General features: G+C 38.5%; 1 protein-coding gene across 1 annotated transcript in view; it reads right to left on the bottom strand.

Moving 5' to 3' along the window:
• Positions 1-376: 376 nt before the first annotated feature.
• The window catches only part of SLC6A6 (solute carrier family 6 member 6), a 64,335-nt gene continuing 41,663 nt past the window's right edge, over positions 377-23,048 (bottom strand). Inside the window, exons 5-14 of the mRNA XM_063426288.1 lie at positions 16,010-16,142; positions 12,009-12,143; positions 10,111-10,214; positions 9,902-10,026; positions 7,189-7,301; positions 5,734-5,871; positions 5,010-5,112; positions 3,057-3,157; positions 2,120-2,290; positions 377-1,681 (exon numbers count right to left, since the gene is read on the bottom strand). Coding sequence (XP_063282358.1) covers positions 1,553-1,681; positions 2,120-2,290; positions 3,057-3,157; positions 5,010-5,112; positions 5,734-5,871; positions 7,189-7,301; positions 9,902-10,026; positions 10,111-10,214; positions 12,009-12,143; positions 16,010-16,142 — 1,252 coding nt within the window. The 3' untranslated portion in view covers positions 377-1,552. The remainder of the gene's footprint in view (positions 1,682-2,119; positions 2,291-3,056; positions 3,158-5,009; positions 5,113-5,733; positions 5,872-7,188; positions 7,302-9,901; positions 10,027-10,110; positions 10,215-12,008; positions 12,144-16,009; positions 16,143-23,048) is intronic.

Genomic DNA, 23,048 nt, shown 5'->3' with positions numbered 1-23,048 from the left:
ACTTTTTGAAAAGCCGTTAGGGCATATTCCCTTTCACCAATAGGTTGAAATTGATGCTCTAAACAAGGTGATGAGCATTTGGGAAGGTAAGTGATGCAGAATATAGAGCTAGGATATGAATGTGATACTTAAAAAAAAAAAAAAAAAGTGTGAATTTTGCATTTATAACCATTTTTGGTTCAGTATAACATTTTAAGGCACAGTCTGAACTTTTTTCTTTGAATGCATATTCTCAAGCGCAACCAGTGTGTAGAATGAATGCCTGTTTGTACTGTGCGCGTACAATAAGTAGAGTACATGATGCTATTATCTCTACTGCTACTGTAACCTGCACCTAATGACAACATAACTAGTACAGCACACAACCTTTTTTGAAATGTACCAGTACAGACTTTGTGACGTATAAAGCAAGAAATTATGAATGTGGTCTAGATTCCACATAATGCTTATTATATCTCTAATAAAATGTCTAGTGATTCTTATCAAATCAAGCTGCCTCTGTAGCGGTCTGAAAGAAACAACAAAATGGCTGCTCCCAGCAACTCCATTTCACAAATGGTTTTTATATTGTTCATGTGATTACAAGCAAGTAAGTCGGAAGCTGGTGCTGACGATTAACAAATATTCTATAAAAAGCACAGTGCCCAAAACATAATGGGGTCTGTGTATAAAAAGTGTCTGTTCTAAAAAGGGGTGGTGGAGTCACAATGTACCTGATGGTTGCACTGGTTTCCATAGTGTCTACCAAGCTTTTAGTACTTTAGGACCATTTATCAGAACACACCTTGTACATAATCCTCCAGGTGTGTAATAGATTGACATGTAGGCAAGGAATTAGATAATGTTGATTTGTGATGCTAAATAATTTTGTGTTTATTATGAGTATAATGTGTATTAAATGAGTCCTGAATGTTTTAGCAAGTCTAAAATATATTTTAAAAATAGATTGGACTAGTCCTGTGACATTGGCATGCATGGGATCAAAGTTTCTAAAACAGGAGCAATCAGGAGGACATTCAGTTGGTTTCCATGGTGATTGACCCACTTTTAGAACAGTGCGTGTTTATACTTGACCAATGGTCAATGTCCAATAGGGATCAACAAAGTTTAGTGACTAACTTCATTTTGCATTGATGAATATCTTGAGCTGATAAAGATTGTATCAATATTGTACAGGACACTGACAAATTGTTATTGCAGTCCTATAGGAAAGACCAGGTGCCAGCTTCAAATACCATATACACCAGGGCCTGCAAGAGGTTATGGCAGGAGATGTGAAAGTTGAGAATTAAACTTGTGATGTATACCATTTAGCATTTTAAATTCTGTGATATGAGAATCTGTCTCTGCACAGAGAGATCAAAAACTCTCTCTACGATATATAGCAAAATATTATAAAATACGCAGTCGCGCACACATTTTATACAATGGTCTCTACAAGAGCTGAAGAATTAAATTCTAGTGCAAATCGAGGTCTCCATAAACTTGGATCTAAGGAGAGGGTTAGTAAACATGTAGGGCTGACTCCTCAGTGAGGAGGCACTGTGCATGGTCACATCATGGTCTCCACAATAACATGGGTTGGCTTCTGATGGCCGCCATTTGCGCAGAACGGAGTGGCACCTTCAGTATTCTCAGCCCAGCGATTTATCTCTCTGGGAGCAGTGACTGATTTAATTCTCTAAAAAAAAAGAAGAAAATTGAAAAATTAAGCAACAAAACAATGGCAAAGCTGGTAATCTGAGGGGCAACCAAAACATGACAAAAAAAAAGTTGTGTTCTTCCATTTTTTTACTAATACACCACAGATATTTAATTCAGCCTCCCTCAGTCATGTCATAGTATACACCCTTACCTCACACCTCCTTAGATGGCCAACTTGCAATGGATCCAGTAATGGCTATATTGTAAGGCATTCATAGTATATTCACTAAACGGCAAATTGTATTGTAAACCAAATAGCCAATTAGGAAAAATTCTCATAAACGGCTATTTAAGTCCAAATTTTGTAAATCAACTTTTAATTAATAGCAACCTTGTATAAATCCCAAAGCGTACTCACTATAGAAACATTGTATTCAATTTCACCACTTTTAAATTCGATTTATTCTTTACATACCTCAATGAGAGAACCCTCCGAACTCACAATACGCAACACCACGACCAGCGGTATGCAGACCATTGAAGACAGCGCCAGGAACCAGCCTAGCCCAATTGCCCAGTCCGGATATGTGTAATACTTGTTGTAGGTGAGGGGCGTGTATTTGGCCAGTGAGAATATGAAGCAGCCCTGAAAACAGACACACTGGTGAGCCTAACCCCAGTTAGCAAAATGAAAAATATGTCTTAAAATAATCTTAAGATAAAAGCTCAATTTGGTTCAAAACACTACTTTATTTAAGCAAATGAATAAACCAAGTACCCACTTTCCAGTCCTTCTCTATTACTAGAGACTTTGCAATTAGGCAAATTCTAAAACTATACAAGATCTGCTACTTTTTCGATTTACATATTTTCTCCTAAAGATTTAAAATTCAACTTTCAGTCCCTTTTAATTCTTGAAAATGATTGAGAAATTATTCTAGTTATTTATAAATCTGCTCTGTTTATGAAAACATTGCTAAAAAGCTTACACTGTTTTAGTTCTGGTATTTTGTAATTAAGTGTGTGAATCTTGTTTATCCTCAATATTGGAACTGACCATGCCTCACCACATGTGGCATAGACAAGGCTTTGACATATTCTATCAGATCTGCACTCAACTCCCATCATATCTGGGCATTGACCTGCATGGGCTACAGTATATATACTGAACAAACTGACCTGCATCCTGACCTAAACTACAGTGTACACTTTGATGAATGAGGTTTAAAACTATTGTATTGCCAATGTGAGTGTGAGCTTACCTCCCAACATCATCTGTGTAATGGTACTAAAACCCTAATTTATTTAAGTATACACTGGGATTTAAGACTGTGCAGCAGCAATTTTGTTTTGGCAACTGATTGAGTGGCAGAGATGTGATTCCCACAATGCATCAGGTTGAGTAGACGTACCACACAGAGCAATGGCGTGATCAGACACCAGCTCCACTTCATCCACGGCCCCGGTTTGTACCCAATCATATCCTCAATGTTTTCATAAAATTTATCAGCTCCTACAAACAGAGCACAGAGCGAGGTGTTACAGATGGTGTCTGCCAGAGTTTTCATCAATATCATGTAATGGCTAACGGACATAATTCTACAGGGAACTTAATGATTCTGTGATCAGTAGAAACTTGTCATTGGTTGCCATGGTGATGGCTCCAAATGTAGACTTTTGCCAATGAAATGGTAAGGGGTTGTTTGATAAATGTAGGCCACAGAGCCCTCCTTTAAATATGCAGTCAGTAAAAAATGGAGGATGTACCTGAGCTCTGATCATACAGAAATGGCCCGACACTGACCGGGATGGTCACTTAAGTCCGACTGGCCTATATCGAATGGGGTAATCATTCAACAATATCCAGACTTTGCAATTCAGGCCCAAATCGGATTGAATGATTCAAATTTGGGAACTTTTAACTATTAGCGCTAGCAACCAAGTGGCAAATAGTTAAAAACTCTCTGCAGTTAAAAGGTTAATCTTGTAGTGGCTGGCCAACACTTACTACCCAACTGCTACATTAAATAGTTACAAATAAAAACAAGTATGGGTGTCAATTAGACCCCCTATATAGCTATAGCGGAAGATTGATACCTCCCTATGCCCCCAACTGCCATGCGGTAGGTGGGGGTATATCTGCTAATTGTTTAAAACTAGCGACTGGACAGCTATTGCTGTCTAGTCTCTAGAAAGGTCCCATCCCCTATTACCTTCCATTGGTAGGCATTGGCTTGGAACATTAACATAAATAATGGGGCTGATAGTTTAGATGGGGATTTTTAATAAAAGAAAAGAGGGCACATCCTAATGTCCCCTCTGCCCCCACCAGTGGTCAGTGGATGGCGGCTAATATAAAGGGGAGGAACTAATATCCCCCTCATTGGTGGTGGGTAAGGGCCCTAATTATAATACTACATTTGGAGCACTTGGTTCCGTATTTTATTAATACAGGTGCTTTGTGAATATTCCAAGTCATATACTTTGTATAGGATTTGGATGTGAAAGCACTGATTTTAATTAGGTCACTAAATCCATCTGAGCTATTCTTGTAGATTCACTAGGGTCAACCAAATTCTGACCATATTTGGCTTTAGTAAATATGAGAATTGCCATTGAGGCTGAAATTGGGTAATTTTCACCGGATTTTGGACTCCAGTGTTTAGTCAATAATACTATAATCCTTTCCATTATGGTCTAGTGTGAAGGAGCAGTGAAAACAAATGGCCCATCAACAGGAGAAACATTTCTTGTATGTACTATTTTTTGTCTATTGGGAGGATGCCGCTTTCTACCTATCACCAGCACAACCCCTTAATAATGCGAAGGCAGAGAGGAAGGAAAATGGGGGAAAGTGTGTTGGTAACTGGAGGACCAACTTTGGGATTAAACCATTGCAAAATTCTATAACTCCCGAAGTTAAAATGACATCTGCACACTCATGTGAAAAGGGGAGAAAAACCCAGAGCTTTAGTAAAATACAGAGAAGAAATTCCAGAATACGAGAACACAAAAATACAATATTTAATCTAGGATAAAGTTAGCTTTTCAGTAAGTCCTCAGATAGATATCTTCGAATTAAATAAAAACTAAAATTTGATTTTGTGGATATAAGTGCCTGAAGGATCAAAAGATGAGCCACCTCTATGATTCCACAAGCACAGTTCTTCACAAATAAATGTCAGCAATTTATGTATTTCCGAAATTAAGGCCAAAGTAACTATGCTGGGAACCATAGGTGATTTGGAGATCTTGGTTTTCAGTTAAGCTATATTGGCCTAAAAGTTTAAATTCTCTGATCAGTCTGAAAAATCCTCGTTTATTATATAGCCTGTCCGATTGAAATCTGTGTGTTAGTTACTTACCATAGATCCAGCCTATAGCAATACATTCAAAAAATGCGACCCACAGGAGGCAAACCCCACTAGCTGCATAGTAGTCAAAGAGTTGAAACACGTACATGCCTCCCTGTGCAAACAAAGGAAAGAATAGTTCAGATAATTATGATATCAAGATTATTGACATTGGCATGAGGGGGGAGAACACCAATATCAAGGTATGGGACGTGGGATGAGGACACCAAGATCAAGGTATAGGATGTGAGATGAGGACACCAAGATCAAGTTATGGGACGTGGGATGAGGACACCAAGATCAAGCTATGGGACATGGGATTAGGACACAATGTGGGATTAGGGCACCAAGACGTGGTTTTAGGGCACCAAGACGTGGGATTAGGGCACCAAATTCAAGGTATGGGACGTGGGATTAGGAGACCAAGATCAAGGTATGGGATATGGGATTAGGATACCAAGATCAAGGTATGGGATGAGGGAAGAGCACACTAAGATCCAGATATCATGAGAGGAGAGGGGACTACGATCCAGATATGGGTGAATGAAAGAAATGTCTGGCTTCGCATCCTGGGTAATGGAACAGTAAAACATTAAGGGAATTTAATACCAGACACCAGAAATTAACATAAACATTAAACAACATTAAAGTTTTATGGTCTAAAATCTGGACTAGAGTTATGGGTGAAGGAATAGGATATAGGTCTCTTCTACTAGCTCCTGTGAAAGATACTTACTTCAGTGACCATTGTTAGCCCCAGAAGGTAGCTCAGGAAGCACACTATAGCAATAAAAATCTCTCTGCGATAACCCTTCCGTAGGAAGGACGGATACAGATCAACTAATGACGTGATCTGCCCTTCAACCTCAACAAACTGCAGAGAACAAGAAATTACAATTAACAAATAAAGAGAGACATTACCACAAATTGCAATTACAAAAAAAAAGCAATACGCATGTATGAAACAGAGAAATCAATCACCCAAAGCACATTTAGAAAGGGCAAAGTTACATTAACCACTTAATGACCAAACTTCTGGAATAAAGGGGAATCATGACATGTCACACGTCATGTGTCCTTAAGGGGTTAAACAAAAAAAGAAAAATACTTTTTTTTTTTTTTAATAATTTGAAACAAACCCTCCCAGACTTCAGATTAAAGAAAAAAAAATTACTTTAAAACATTGATTAATACATAACATTTGGAACACTCCATTGTTTACTGAGAAATAATTAATCAGAACAAACCTCACTAAAGTATGAATTGACAGAAATTCTAAGTGAATTTCAAATTTTAGGCCAAAGCAGAAAACTGGAAAATTTCCTAAAACAAAAAGTTTGTTTTCATTAATGGAGCTTCTTTTTATTATTTAGGGTTATTTACAAAAGTGCAAATTCAGAGTGAATTGCAAAATTAAGATGAAAAGAGCTGAACTGGACGAGTATCTATTCACATTGAAATACTGTCACCATTTATAATGATTTAGGCGGATCCACACTACGGTGGAGAAAGTACATGCAACCCATCACTGAAGCACTCTGAGAAGGTGGTCTCACATATCGCTGGTCAGCCCAAAGAGCCCTTAGGTAAGGAATATAATTCAGGGCCACAAGCCTGCTGAAAGAAGACACTTCCCTAAAGTCCACAGGCTTACTTGGCCTAGCATCCAGCACTACCTTCTCCTCTCTTACCCACTCTTGGAATGTTGCTTAAGTGGTGCCTTTTGTCCCTAGAGGGAGAAGGGACTCAGGAACGTAACTGTATGTACTTTGTTTGACTAATTATGCAGTTTTCTATTGTTTCTTATTAACCCACCTTGTGGTGGAGCGAGGTCCGAGCTGATTACAACAAAGCTTGCATCACTATGGTGATGTAGCTCTTGCTTTATAGCTGATTTATTCATAATTCCCCATGTTTATATGTTCTTATGCGCAGAAGGCTCGACTAAACTTAATACATAGGATCGAGCGATATATTTATGCATAAGTTGTATATGGATGTACACCGTGATCTCAGGTATTAGCTTTAGCTCCATTTATACACAAGATATAGCTATATTGTTTGATTACAAATTGGGTATGAATCTGTGATTATTGTTTAATTCATGACTGATGAAACGCTGTTATCGTCTATCCCATATGTCATGACTTGTATCACCAGCAAAAAAAAAAAAAAAGATTTCACCACTAACCTGGCTATCCAGTCCAAGCAACAGCAGCATAATAAAGAAAAGAATTGCCCAGAAGGAGGGTAGGGGCATCATGGACACAGCTTTTGGGTATGCGATAAAAGCCAGGCCAGGACCTAGAGGAAGAGAAGGAGCAGGGGTGGGATACACTGTATTTAGCACAGCTCTGTCCAGTTTAGGTAGTGCCCTGCCTGAAAAAGCAACTAGGAACATCTCTGTGATGGCTTAAGGTCCAACCCAGACTATCTTTCACCTGAACAGTCACATATCTATGCTCTGTGGACTGTGGCTGTTAAAACCAAATATCTATAAATAGTCCATTCAGAAACTCTACATAAGGTAGTGTCCTATAGAAAGAACAGAATGGGTCTGGTTTTTATTATTCTGAAATCCCTTATAGAGAGCAAAGGGCAATGCACAATTTTCTTCTCGCACAGAAGATTGCATTAAAATATGTTTAAACAGTTTGATGATTCTATGATGTTACAATCTCAAACCATCATAAACCTATTATCAATATAATTTTAACAGAAAATATGTTTCCATTGTCAATGTATATTTTGTAGTATTAGGAAAAGGTAATAGGTACGTGTCCAGATGTCTCTGTATTAGAAGGAGGTGAAAGGTACGTATGCTGATTTCTGTGTATTAGTGTGAGGAAAGAGCTGTTTTCTAATGTGTATGTGGTAGGCGAATTTGTGAGGAATATGTTCGGATATATGTGTATTAGAAGAAGGTGAGAGGTATGTACCAAGATATCTGTGCATTAGGAGGATGTAAGAGATATGTGCCCTGATGTCTGTATATGAGGAAGTAAGAAATATATGTCCTGATGTTTTTGTATGAGGAGAAGGTGACAAGTATGTGTCCTGATGTCTGTGCATTAGGAAAGGGGCTGTCTAACATCCAACCACAAATATATAAATATCAAGATACAAATGCAAAGGTACATTAATACAAATCTGACAGTAAATGGTCACATTTGCGAAATGTAATTTCATGAAGACCCTCTAGAAGTGAAGGATTTACAGTGAATTTAAATCAGTAATAAGTAAATTACAGTTTTGTGAACATGGACCTCTTTCTATAGCAAATAAGATTCCTCAGTCATATGGTATGTCTCAGCCTAATAGATACCACGTCAATTGATAATATCCACTCATGCTTATAACCTAAAACAAGTCCCTGTAGTCATTCTTCGGATGGAATATGAATTAAAAAGCAGGTTCTCTGGATCTGGATAGTCTATTCTTAAAGGTGTGCAACAGGGTCTTGGGGGAAAAATCCGCCATTAAACGCAATTACAAGAAAATAAATGTCCCAAATGCAGCATTAAACTGACAGAACCATACAAAACCTTAGGATCCAGCATATCTACACTTTCCCCAAAAGTATTTAAACATTTTCTAAACTCTTCAATATAGCATTCTATTTTATTAATGCTGTGATGCATGTGCAACTAATGCTGTAAAATTGACACCTAAGTAGATTATAACTAGAAGGTCTACCCTTTGGCACAGGCACTTAGACAACTTAATGGATAGTCAATAGCCACCAACTGATTCAACCAAGAAGCAGAGGTGAATTCATATCGAGAAGCAATTGTAGAGCAAATATCTTTCAATCCTACTAATTCATGTTCTGTTGTTGAAGTTAAGAGGTTTTACGATAGTCTACTGGAGGTTCAGCAAGCATCATCCTCCCAAGGAAGGTGGGTGCTCAACCACCAATGTCACTGCTCCTGCTTCTTTAGGAAGTTTCATTCTAAATGTCAGTGTTCATCAACAAAATATTTTCATAGCATATTATTTTTTAGATGAACTCATTAAATAATTTGTATCTACTGTGCTGGAGAAAAATTCTGCCTACTGCTCATTCCCTTTTCATCAGCAAGCCTTTGAGTTATACCAAACCACATCTCAGGAGAACCTATGGACTACAGGCTTGGTTTCCATCTTTCTGCCTTACCATAGCCTAGGTCACACGTGAGAGGTCTGTCAATGGCCATGTATACTTTCAGGGACATGCTTCAGTGCCAGATTAACAGAGCGGCTATGGGAGCAGCAGCTCTAGGCCCATGCTTGTACATAGGCCTAGAACACAATGAAAGTGTTTAGTTTTTCTTCCTTTTCTTCCACACTTTACTTGTTATGTATTGGAATTGTCTTTTTATTTATTAGCTGCTTCCTAGTTACTACATAGTACTGAGATTATATTGTACATGGTGGCCAGGTTTCTTGTTGTGTGTACAGCCTCACAAATATGTAACAGAGTAAATGCACACGAAGGAGAGTTTAGGGTTCACAAGGATTAGTTTGGGGTTTACAATATGTAAAACATATAATCCATAAAAGCAAATAGAAGAGAGGTCCAGGCACTCCAAGGAACAAAACAACCAATTTAATTGAATGTTGTGATGGAGTGGGTTAAATAAAATTGCCTGTTTTGTACCTTGGAGTGCCTGGACCTCTCTCCTATTTGCTATTCAGTATTTGGTCCCTGGTACTGGGACTGTCCCAGTTGCACCCAGCTACATACTACTTGCGATAGAGTGCAGCTCCACATTTCTACTACAAACATATAATCCATAACAGCTACCATGACAATTGATGTGTAAATTTAAATTCTCTCATTAGGCCCATCAAATCTGCCCCAGACCCATGAAGCCCTAAATCCAGCACTGAAAGGCTCACTGGGGGACGTTATCATACAGTACCTGACTCTGCCACATCTGCAATGTCCACCCCTTGCTCTTGTGCCATGAAGCCCAGGATGGAAAAAATTGCGAAGCCAGACACAAAACTGGTACCACTGTTGAGGCATCCAAGCAGCATACAGTCCCTATGTCACACACATGTCACGGAGCAGTGTTAATGGACAAAAACCAAACCCAAGCACGCCCAACCCCCTCGACCGCTAACTTGCCTATAGCAGTTGTACTTGTACTTGTTATAGCTGCCCAAGGATGTCATGGCTCCCAGACAGATGGCGTAGGAGAAGAAAATCTGGGTGCCGGCATCAATCCAGACCTTTCAGTGTAGGAGACAAGAGATAGGAGAAAGTCACACTTCATTACTTAACCTGACCACTAGAGGGCAATACTGAAAGGAAGCAAGTTACAGGAGGGTCATAAAAAGTAGAGAAACAACAGAGATGGCTCTGGAGATGTTAGGAATCAAAAAGCGTGGAATATGGTGCAAAAAACTATAAGGTACTAGTATTTTTTTTTTTACAAGGAGGTGAGGAGTTGAGGAACACTCCATTGTTATTCTAAGACAACATGCATTATTCACATTGAACAGGATCCAACTGGATGTTTCAGTCATCTTGTTGTGTGTGTTTGTTTGTGTGTGTGTGTGTGTGTGTGTGTGTAATGCTTTGCATTGGATGGGGATTTTATATATATATATATATATATATATATATATATATATATATATAATAAATACACACTCACACATACACATCAAATTCACTAGATAAGTGGTTAATCTCTGGTTAATCTCTGGCACACCAGCTGTAATGTACTATATCTCCCATGATGCTCTCTGTCAGCTATGTTAATCTGGCAAGTGGGAAATATGCAAAAACTAAAAGGATCACTTTATCACATCAAAACAATGACAAAATAGCCAAACTGAAAACAAAGGTGGCTTTTCCTATTTGGCTATTTTGGCATAAAAATGTAAATGTACTTTTCTGGCGAATCCACACTAGTGAAAAGCCCTGTAAGTATAAATTCCTGCACAGTGTATTATCCTAGCAATCCTAGATATTGGCTCTCCCAGTGACGTGCAGCATCTCATTCACTTAGATGACAGGTCTCTGTGCACTTGGAAAAAAGTTGCTGCTGGCTTCCATTCATTTGTGCCGTCAGATCTCATTTATTTTTTCGAGTGAATAAGACATGTTTTGCCTGAATTGTGCTTGATTTATTTTCATTAATTTCTATTAGGGATTCCTGTGATGATATCAGGAACTGAGAGTTCAGCCATTTCCTGGTTGTACAGGACACTCATGGGAGTGGATCATAGCTTGATAGCTTGGAGGTTTGCATCCAATGAGACCCATTCAGAGATGGGTACCTTTAAGTATATATATTTGTATTTATTTTTTATTTATTTGTATTTTACTTGCAAAGTCTTATCCAATAGAGGGTCTTTCTTGTGTGAAATACTTTCTTACTCATTTTGTTGAGATAAACTATATTTTCACAATGTTGACAGGTAGTTGTATGTCTACCTCACTTCACTCTATTCTGTATACATTTTTTTTCATATACTACACTTGCCCTCATCCCTTTCTATCCTCATAGTACTATATGGCCTTCTATTTTCCTTTGTGTGCCATTTCTTCTGTGGATCCTAGTGTCCTCCACTTAATTGTTCTAGGACAGGGACATGGATAATTAGCACAGGACAGCTAGCCTATTTTTATTTTTTCACATGTGACACATTATCTCTGCTAGCGCTATGCTGCAGTAAAAAAATCAGTGATATGGAAAGAAAATACACCATAAATGGGCAGATAACAATATACTAGGACCATTCACTCTTGGTGTGAATACCACATACCCTAGGCAGATACATTGAGCGTAGTTATGAAACCTACGAATGGAGTAATTGGCAGGATCCAGCACAATGTGGTTGGCATCATTTTGAAAAGTCATGTGTAGAAGTGCGTGAGGCTAATATGAACATATCTTCTTCTAACACGTTAAACGAGTAACTGGAGTTAACTCTGCTTATAACATAGGTCAGTTATAAGGAGGCTTGCTATACTATTCCATCACACTCTCCATGTATGCCAGGCAGCTTCCTCACCTGTGGGTCCTCCAGACGGGTTATGTTTGGGTACAAGTAGAATTTTATCCCCTCTGCAGCTCCTGGTAGTGTGACCCCCCGGATCAATAGCACAAACAGCATGATAAAGGGAAAGGTGGCTGTGAAATATACCACCTGAAATCAAAGAGAGACAGAAAATAGATATGCAAAATGATAATTCAACATATAACATACAGACAGATTTAATAAAAATAAATTAAATGCTTTGTTAAAGGTAAACTTCACTTCTCAGAGTTTTTAATATTATGATTACTTTTCCAGTATATTAACAAATATGTGTTTGAGAGGTGTGAAAATTAAATCTAAAGGATCAGGCTAATTATAAAAGCTTTACAACATAATTAAATCTAACTTTATGTCCAACTTTATTGCAGCCATCCTCCCTCAATGACACTTGGTGAATTTGGTCCAATCAAATGCTTACCATAGAAAAGCTCTGTTGACATACAGTGAAGCAAAACAGTATTTGATCCCCTGCTGATTTTGAACGTTTGTCCACTGACAAAGACATGATCAGTCTATAATTTTAATGGTAGGTGTATTTTAACAGTGAGAGACATAATTATAAAAAACAAACAAACAAAAAACAGAAAAACGCATGTCGAAAAAGTTATAAATTGATTTGCATGTCAATGAGTGAAAAAAGTATTTGATCCCCTATCTATCAGCAAGATTTCTGGCTCCCAGTTGTCTTTTATACAGGTAACGAGCTGAGATTAGGAGCACTCTTTTGAGGGGAGTGCTCCTAATCTCACCTCGTTACCTGTATAAAAGACACCTGTCCACAGAAGCAATCAATCAATCAGATTCCAAACTCTCCACCATGTCCAAGACCAAAGAGCTGTCCAAGGATGTCAGGGACAAGATTGTAGACCTACACAAGGTTGGAAAGGGCTACAAGACCATCGCCAAGCAGCTTGGTGAGAAGATGACAACAGTTGGTGTGATTATTTGCAAATGGAAGAAACTGTCATTCTCCCTCGGTCTGGTGCTCCATGCAAGATCTCACCTAGTGGAGTTTCAATGATCCTGAGAACGGTGAGAAATCAGCCCAGAACTACACGTGAGTATCTTGTTAATGATCTCAAGGCAGCTGGGACCATAGTCACCAAGGAAACAATTGTTAATACACTACGCCGTGTAGGACTGAAATCCTGTAGCGCCCGCAAGGTCCCCCTGCTCAAGAAAGCACATGTTCAGGCCAGTCTGAAGTTTGCCAATGAACATCTGAATGATTCAAAGGAGAACTGAGTGAAAGTGTTATGGTCAGATGAGACAAAATCGAGCTCTTTGGCATGTACCGTCAAATCTAGCATGAGAACCTCCTTCCCTCATGGGTTGTGGATGGGTATTCCAGCATGATAAAGGCCCAAAACACACAGCCAAGGCAACAAAGGAGTGGCTCAGGAAGAATCACATTAAGGCCCTGGAATGGCCTAGCCAGCCTCCAGACCTTAATCCCATAGAAAATCTGTGGAGGGAGCTGAAGGTATGAGTTGCCAAACGTCAGCCTCAAAACCTTAATGACTTGGAGAGGATCTGCAAAGAGGAGTGTGACAAAATCCCTCCTGAGATGTGTGCAAACCTGGTGGCCAACTATAAGAAACGTCTGACCTCTGTGATTGCCAACAAGGGTTTTGCCACCAAGTACTAAGTCGAAGGGGTCAAATACTTATTTCACTCATTGACATGCAAATCAATTTATAACTTTTTTGACATTTTTTTTGTTGTTGTTGTTATTCTGTCTCTCACTGTTAAAATACACCTACCATTAAAATGATAGACTGATTATTTCTTTGTCAGTGGGCAAACATTCAAAATCAGCAGGGGATCAAATATTTTTTTCCGTCACTGTATGCTGTTTTTACCTACAATGTAAAACAATGCTATTTTGCTGTTGCCATCTGACAGACACTGCAGGTATTTCCCTCTGTGTGAACTGAGTCAGACTTGGTTCTCAATCAAATGCTGTTCATTGAGAGCATTTGATTGGACAGGGCAGCGATTTGCGACGCATACGCACTAGCCTCCCAATGCTTCTTGATGGGGAAGCACTGAATTGGCTGAGATCATTAGTCTTGAAGATCACAGACAGGGAAGTGGGGCGGTAGCAAAAGTGCTGAAAGATAAGTAAAAAGACTATGCTTATTGCAAGACCTAAATAGTTAGTATATATTTGTTTGTATTCCTAACACTATAGCAGGGGTAGGCAGCCTTCGTCAATTTATTGATTATTCAGACAGCCACAAAGAGCATGGGAATTGAAAAATGTAAAATGTGACAATTCTTAAATTCACCTTTGCCCCCAAATTGCTTCATTATGATTAAGAAGTTTGGGTGCGTAACATGTCCCTCCTGTATTTAGCCCTATCCTGGAACTGAGTTCATGTCAATTGATGCTATAAGCTCTGCCCTTTGTACCTGTCCATCATCAGAGAGCACATAAAGAAAAAAACAGGGTTATGTTGTTTATTAAAGGGAGAATTAAAAATGAAAGCAAAGTGAATTTTAACATCAAGGTAAAATAGTTTTTTTTTTCTGTTTTGTCTCGTCCATTAAAATGGCTAAATCTGTATTATTATTATTTTATTTAAAAGAAAACAGAACATTGCAAGTTTAAACACAAATTAAAAGTGATTTACAATGTTGTATACAATTCTGCAATTTCCAGAAAAGTGTCAGTTCTCCTTTGATAACAAATGGCTTTGTTTAAGCATTAGCCACATCCAGTCTGTGTTGACCATTTTTTTTTCTCAGCAATGCCTATAATCTTTAAAACTTTATTTAAAAAAATGTTTTTGAACTGGTATAGATTTTATACCATGGATTTTTTCACTGAACTGTGACCACCAAAGGGAGAGCTGAATGTTTTATGTCCATCTTGTGACTTATGGTGTTTGATACAGGATTTACACTCCTTAAATGGGTAAATTTACACACGTCATCTTTGTTAATAAAAGGTACTTCTCCCATGACATACCTATCATACCTCTGCAATGGATCAGTGAGTCAAAAGCATATAGAAATCTAATGATAGAACTTTTAGCTCCCACTCATATTTTATATCATACCTCTGCAATGGATCAGTGAGTCAAAAGCATATATAAATCTAATGATAGAACTTTTAGCTCCCACTCATATTTTAGAATTATAACCTTCCAATCGCATACACATAATCGCATACACATAAACCATACCTTATATCAGGCTTAGGACCCCCTAAAACTACATGGGATAGCCGCCCCATTCCAAGAAATAACATGTCTGCTGGTAAGAAGCTAAGGGTGCCTTTATGAGCCATGCCAAATACAATTAAAGAAGTCAAGAGGGAATTAGAATCACTTTTGACATCTTCATACGGTAGACTTGAACAGCACTGCAGTTTATTGGGTTGTTAGATGCTTTAAAAGAACACTATTTATTTATTTTTTAACAGTTTAGTAGATTGACCTCCAAAGAAAACATGAATGTATTTTCTCTGAGGGTATATGAAAAAAACAGCTTGCAAAAGCTGTAGGCCTGGTGTTTGCAGCATTTGCAAGCCCTCTTTCCCATTTTTCCCCTTTCCGCAACAGATTTTCAGTCTTGGAATTGACCAAACAGAGGTTAGACATTGAAAAGCCCTATTAATGAAGCCATGAGCGGATAACATTTTTCTTATGTTTCTCAGTAAGCTATAGTATAGCGCATTGAGAAGGAGGGGTTGGGGGGAGGAATAGGCAAACGTGTGTTAGCATGTCATGTAAAACATCAATTAAAAACACTTTATTTTGTGGTATACTAGCAATATATCACATTGCAACATGTGCTAATATGGGACAGCTAATTGTATAAAAATGATGAACATAATTTCCTTAAGTGCTATAATAGTCAACATTACCAGAGCCACATTACCCATTAGACGAGCAAAGCTTATAATGTCCCTTGAAAGGTCTATTGTGATATTGACATTGATTGTCTGAGCAGACCATATGACTAACCTTCCCTGTGGACCGGACGCCTTTCCAGATGCAGAAGAAGCAGATGACCCATGTGAAGAGGAGACACAGAGCCAAGTCCCATTTCACGACCCCAATATCGTCAATTCCCTTTGATAAGCTAAGAACTTTGTGCCTAAAAAAAGAGATATATCAATGCAAAACTGGAAATGACACAATTCGCATTTGAGTAACGCAATAAAACTGGAGGCAGACATGCAGCCAAAAATAGCACAGGATGGACCAACCAACAAATGGACAAACAGGTAAAATAATTATTTTTAAAAATACATTTGCATACCACTCAACATTTCAAATAGACAAAGAGGGACACTTTAATTTTAGAGGCGTGAGTGGTTTTGTGGCCAGGTGTAGGGATGTTCTGAGAAATTTTAGGTGACTTACTAATAACAATGTATGATACGAAAAGGTAATTTATAACAAAAACAATGTATTTTATTTACACAGACTTATTTCGAAATACATTACAGGGAGTATTATTGCTGTGGAACAGGTATTGATTAACCCTCTCTACTGCCCCAAGGCCAGTTTCGTAATGCGCCAAAGCCCTTCATATATATGGGTGGGGATAGATGACAATTTTGGGGGCCATGTGAATGATGTGACAGTGGGTGAGTGGGTATGACTGAGAGGTTAGATGGGACTATCTGACTGGGCGGATAGGAAGTACGAACAGTTCAGAGTGTAGTTGGGTGGCTCAATGGTAATGTGTATGTAAGAGCATTTTTAGTGAAGTGTTAGTGAGTGCACTCACTCTTCCACCCTGCTTTACGCAATTGTATTCCATCACCTGTGCCCTTTAATCTCACCTTTCAATCACTTGTTCTCATATGTCCCCCTTTTCCTAGTAGTTCTCTTCTAGTCTTACCTCATTTTCCATGTCTCTCTTCTAACTCGCCCCCTTGCCCTGTGGTGTGAGGGTGTGATAAAGTGCATGGTGTTGTACGTGATAGTTTGTATATTCCCTCGAGATTTTTAGAGGGGCATATGATATTTAACCCCAGAGCGAGTATGTGTTGTGTGCAACATATTTAATAGTTAGATATGGGCACTGGGGTTGTGATTTTGGAGAGTAGGGTGGGCCAGTGCCGCACTCTGCAGTTTACAGAGAAATGGGGGAAATAAGTTCCAGACACGGAGTTCAGACTGACTCAACCCAGTGCTCTGCTGCAAGTAATCAGCAGTAAAGCAAAGAAATCCCTTTTATTTGAGGGCTGGATGCAGCATTCTGAGTGAGGACTGAAGTGCAGCAAGTTCACATTACTGAAGGTTGGTGAAAACCTATGTTTTATTTAGTTTTAACCTTGTTAGACAGGTTTATCTTTGTTAGTAAGAGCTCAGACGAGCTAGGATTTTATTTATAGGAATTTATTTTGTTATTTTTTCTATGCCTCCTGCTGAAGTGGATTGCACAATATCCTCCTGAGACCCAGCCCGTTAACTTGTGTCCTCTGTACTGGACATTTCGTTCTCATGCATCTCCTTTTATTCTTTTGAGCTACTCTATCAATCCCTGCTGCATAAAGAGGACAACCTGGGCTTTCCAGTGATATGTCATGTGATAGGCTGGGATGCTGGGAACTTCCTCGTTGTTTCCATCAAAAATGGAAAGAAATTGGAAGACCATTTTTTTCCCCTCGGATCCCTGGTGTATAAAGTGTCTGAATTTTTTTATGGTTTCTGCAGGACTGTTCCTATTTTTCCCCTAGACTAGAGGACCATGCTATATGCAAGGACATTATACACTGTGTGCTTACAGCATCACAGAGGGCTTCAGCAGGATAGGCAGGTTCAGGAGCTCATGTGAGGTTATGTTGCTAATGTAATCTTCATGCGCTGTCCTGCAGTTCCTTCGGCTACCTGCAGGTAATAGAAAATCTGCCACATCGGTTGCCAGGTGAGAAGGGGAATGAGGCATTTCCCTTCATGCTCAATGTACCAACAATACAGAGTTTCAGCAGGGACACCCCCGCTCCTGTGTGCCATCCTGAGGCAGTGGTCTAAGCCACTTAAGTATGAAATCCAGCCCTGTGTGGAGCTTTGGTACACATTTATACACACCAACAAAATGGACCTCTAAGAAAATAGGGGTATTAGAATGGAAAAGAGGGACAAGGGGATTTGGGCGGAAAATAGGGACTGTTCCTCCTAGATAGGGACACATGGGAGGTATTTATATCTGACTGCAATTTTCTGCCGAAATAAAAAGTGTTTTTCAATATTGACAAATATTGAGCAACGCAGGTTCTACACATACAGCAAAATAATGATTCATGCAGCTGCAGCTCAATATATGAAGCATGCAGTCATGACCAGGGGGTCATGCAGAAATCATTAGTTGTGTGAAGAAACAAAGACAACAACACAAAACAAACTTGTCCATGTTAGAGGCGGGAGGGAAATGACCAGAATCGATCAAATTTACAAAAGCATGAATGGCATTTAAACAGTCACGGCCTGTGAAGTTTTCTAGATGTATAATACAAGAGTCTTTGAAATGTGGGCTACAGCAGTAAAAGAGCACCCTAGGCTTCCCACCTGTGATCTGTGCACCAGAAAATTATACCACCTGTGAATGATCAAAAAAAGTTGAAAAATCTCTTCTCTGAGGAATTTGGACTTCTGCTGTAGGACGTACAGATCCAGGTCACTCTGTGCGGCATGTAATAGATTTGCTATCGTTCTGAAAATGAATGGATCTGAAACTTTTCAGCTCAAATTGCTTAGAAAACTTTAGTTTTCGGTAATTTCTTGTGCTGTCGAATTCAGAATTTTGGATGAAATTCTGTTTATCCTGATAATGAATGCACATATCTAGTTAAAATGTAGCTGTCTAGATTACGGAACATCATCATAAATGAAAATGAACAGCTTTTCATAATTAAATGGACACTATAGGCATCAAAACAAGTGTAGCTTAACAAAGCAGTTTGTGTGTATAAATCATGCCCCTGCAGCCTCACTGCTCATTTCTCTACCATTGAGGAGTAAAATCACTTTTGTTTCTGTTTATGCAGCACTAGCCACACCTCCTCTGGCTGTGACTGACACCACATGTATGAAAAACGGTTTTAGTTTTCATCAGATGTTGGCTTACGTTATAAGATTTTGTTTCCTGCTCTGTAAATTGAACTTTAATCACACACAAGACATTCCTGCAGGGTCTTGAAAGCTATTAACAGAGCAGAAGATATAAAGTTCTAAATTTAACAGACTGTGCAATAAAAGAAGTGTAAACATTAGATGTAATGAAGAGGCAAAAAAATGGTGTATCTAATAGATGATGCAAAATATGTGCATCAATAGGATGTCTAGATATCTGCTGGACAAACTAGCCAACAAGGTAAACCAACCAAAATAAAAAGAAAGAAAATAATAAAAATTTAATTAAACACGAAATAATAACTATAAAACCCAAATAAGTGCTAAGTGTGTACACCAAGAAGTAGGTGCTAAACGGACCTGTAATCATAGGTACAAATGGTCTAGGTGTTGTAAAGCCAAAGTATCAGCATAAATATAAATGGTCCGTGCAGCCCTATGTGTAAAACTGCTCCTGTCAGTAGTAGGTGGTAAGTAATAATCCAGGCTTGATAAACTTAGTCAGAACGCCGATATAATGATTAAGTAATTAATAATCTATTCAATGGTCTGTCCCAGCTAAACATTAGATGTATCTTTATTGGAAGTGTTTAGGAAGGCTGTGCAAGTCACATGCAGAGAGGTGTACCTAGGGCGGTATAAACAAAGTGATTTAACTCCTTAATTGCGGAGAATTGAGCAGTGATACTGCAGGGGCATGAGCTATATACCAAAACCACTTCATTACGCTAAATGTGTTTTGGTGACTACAGTGTCCATTTAAAACAATACTTGTATGCTTCTGAGTCATACAATGGGCTGTATGGAGGGTTAAGATTCAGGCAGGAGCGGATATAAACCAGTAAAAACGAACAATGTTGGAACTAAAACAAATCTGCTAGTTGCAAGCTGTCTTGTCTTGCCTTACACTGGGATTCTATATCAGTATATGAAGTTACCTCGCATCTGTTTTGACCTGGGTAAAAATAGTTTTAGCACTGCTTAATACATTAAAGGGAGGTCTTAATGCTTCAGAAATGCATGTAGCTTATGTGCGCTTACAATTTTTTTATTTATATTGATCTAAATAAACAAAATTTGCGTCCAATGAGAAACACAGCACAAGCAATGTCGGCTCAATGGACGTCCCTAATAAATAGAATCTCTGTAAATTGCAAGGATAAGAAGTTATGTAACACCTGGTATAATTCCGCTCTGCCTATAAACACAGATCATTTTTAGACCAAGTGCAGAAGGACAGATTCTGGGAGGCACCATAACAACAAACTATAGGGGTTATAGTGTTTGGCCTGACTCTTTAAGTGATTATATGCACAGATACTCGCACAAGGCAGCTTCTGGAGATCTATCACCACAGCAAGGAAACAACTGTGCTAAAGGTATTCAATAACATGCTCCCATCTTTAGAGGAGGTGGTCCAAATTTACATGGAAAGCACTGTTTTAGAAGGTGGTGGTGATGTGAGAAAAAGAAAGGGGCAGATTTGTTGTAAAGGCTTATAGGGTTATTCACTAAAGGGAAAATTCTAAATGAATTTTACATTTAAAGGGACAGAACAACTACAGCTTATTGTATTTATTCTGGTGAGTAGAATCATTCATTCCCTTTAGGCTTTTTGCAGTAAACACTGTTTTATTTCAGAGAAAACGCAGTGTTTGCATTACAGCCTATGTATACCTCCACTGGCAACTCCTCAGATGGCTGCTAAAGGTACTTCCTGGCTCTGTGTGCAGTACTGACATTCAGTGTCTCCACCCTCTGCATGGAGACACTGAACTTCCCTCATTGAGGTGCACTGATTCAATGTATCTCTAGGAGGAGATGCTGCTTGGCTTGTGCTGGTTCTGCACCTGTTCTGCCTACTTTACAATTCTGGCCAATCCAATGGGAAACCATTACGATTGGCTCAGATCCCCACTTCAGATTATGTTAGCCAAGGAGGCAGATCAGGGTCAGAGCCAGCACCAGCAGACTGGAATAAAGGTAAGATTTTATCCCATTGTACAGCGTTACAGAATTTGCTGGCGCTATATAAATAATAAAATAATAATTAAATTTAGGGAGGCAAAAAAGGGCCAGGCGGCTAGATGGTGATTTTGACACTACAGGGTCAGGAATACATGTTTGTGTTCCTGACCCTATAGTGTTCCTTTAAGTCTAAAGTAGATAAGATTTTTTTTTTAGTTTTACTGTTTTGGCCCTATTTGTGAAATTCACTTTAAATTCACTTAGAATTGCCACTTTAGTGAATAACTTTTCTACTAGAAACAGAAAACTTGGCCACATCTCCTGACATGATCCATGGCCTACCTAGTAAACAAGTAATGTCAACTAATAATATTATAAGCCAATAAAGTTATGGGCGGGGGGAAAGTGTTTGAAAACCCATTCCACCTGAAGTTAGTGGATAGTCAATACATTGTTAAACACAGACCTGCACACACCAGTCAAGCCATAAGACTTACTTTTCCCACAGAAATCACACATATGCAGCACTGTTCCAAAGCTGTTGTATACAGCAGGCATTCGCTAAGAAATCCATGTATAACGTGTCATTTATGAGGCAAAAAAGATGGTTCTCTTTTAAACTAAATTGCATATGCCTACCCAGAATCCTTTGCACTAATAACAGCCCTGCAAATGTGAGATTTCTGCGGGGGAAAACAGGTCTTACAGCTTGACTGGTGTGTGCAGATGTATGTTTAACAATTATTCACTGATAATACTATGAGAGTCCAGGGAAGTGAGCACAAAATAAATAATGATTTTGGCTATTCTAATAACATATTGTTTTTTTTTTAAACAGACTGCATGCATTGTAGGGTTAAGGGTTACATATTGTCATCTTTAAGACATCAAAAAATACATTGGTATTCTATAAAATATTGACCCTCTTACAGCAATAAGAATTTTTAAACACATATTTTAAGCTGCTTATGTCTAAAGATATGTATTTATTAGCCCCTAGTTCCCATCAGCATTGCAGGAGTTAAGAATGAATGAATGCCTCCCTGAACCCTGCTAAGCTTTATTTAGACATTTCTATTTACACATGTAACTAACTTTCTGACCACAAATATAATGGGAGGGAGGGAGGGAGGATAGGCTATGCCCCTCTACTAGATTTTTGCAGCTGTCCCAGAGCTTCCTGTTTTTTCTCTCTTTATCTTGTTGCCAGGTTATGGAGAAGAAGCTTATCAAACTGTTTATTGCTCCATATCCAGCTCCACATGATATTTTTACATCATACTAATGGCTGCTACAGAGTTTACAATATACAATGTTTTAATTTATATTAGTTATTTGATTAAAAAAATAAGTATTTTATGTAAATCAGATTAAAACCAAATTACTTTGGTGAAGATGTATAAATAATGGAGCTCTTTCTGATAATATGCATGGTCTATGATATATATATTTTTAAAGGGACACTGTAGTCACCAAAACAACTTTAGCTCAATGGAGCTGTTTTTGGCGTATAGATCATGCCCCTGCAGTCTCACTGCTCAATTCTCATACATTTAGGAGTTAAATCACTTTGTTAATGAACCCTAGTCACTCCTCCGTGCATGTGACTTATACAGCCTTCCTAAACACTTCCTGTAAAGAGTCATCTAATGTTTATCTTTGCTTTATTGCAAGTTCTGTTTAATTTAGATGTTCTTATTCCATGCTATGTTAATAGCTTGCTAGACCCTGCAAGAGCCTCCTGTGTGTGTAAAGTTCCATTTACAGAGCAAGAGATAACATTGTTTAAGGTAAATTACATCTGATTGAAAGTGAAACCAGTTTTTTTTTTCATGCAGGCTCTGTCAATCACAGCCAGGGGAGATGTGGCAAAGGCTGCATAAACAGAAACAAAGTGATTTATCTCCTAAATGGCAGAATATTGAGCAGTGAAACCTAAAAGGCATGATCT

This window comes from Pelobates fuscus, chromosome 7 (genome assembly GCF_036172605.1).
Source record: "Pelobates fuscus isolate aPelFus1 chromosome 7, aPelFus1.pri, whole genome shotgun sequence".
In the NCBI taxonomy this organism is placed as follows: Eukaryota; Metazoa; Chordata; class Amphibia; order Anura; family Pelobatidae; genus Pelobates; species Pelobates fuscus.
This window is presented reverse-complemented; position numbering and strand designations above follow the sequence as displayed.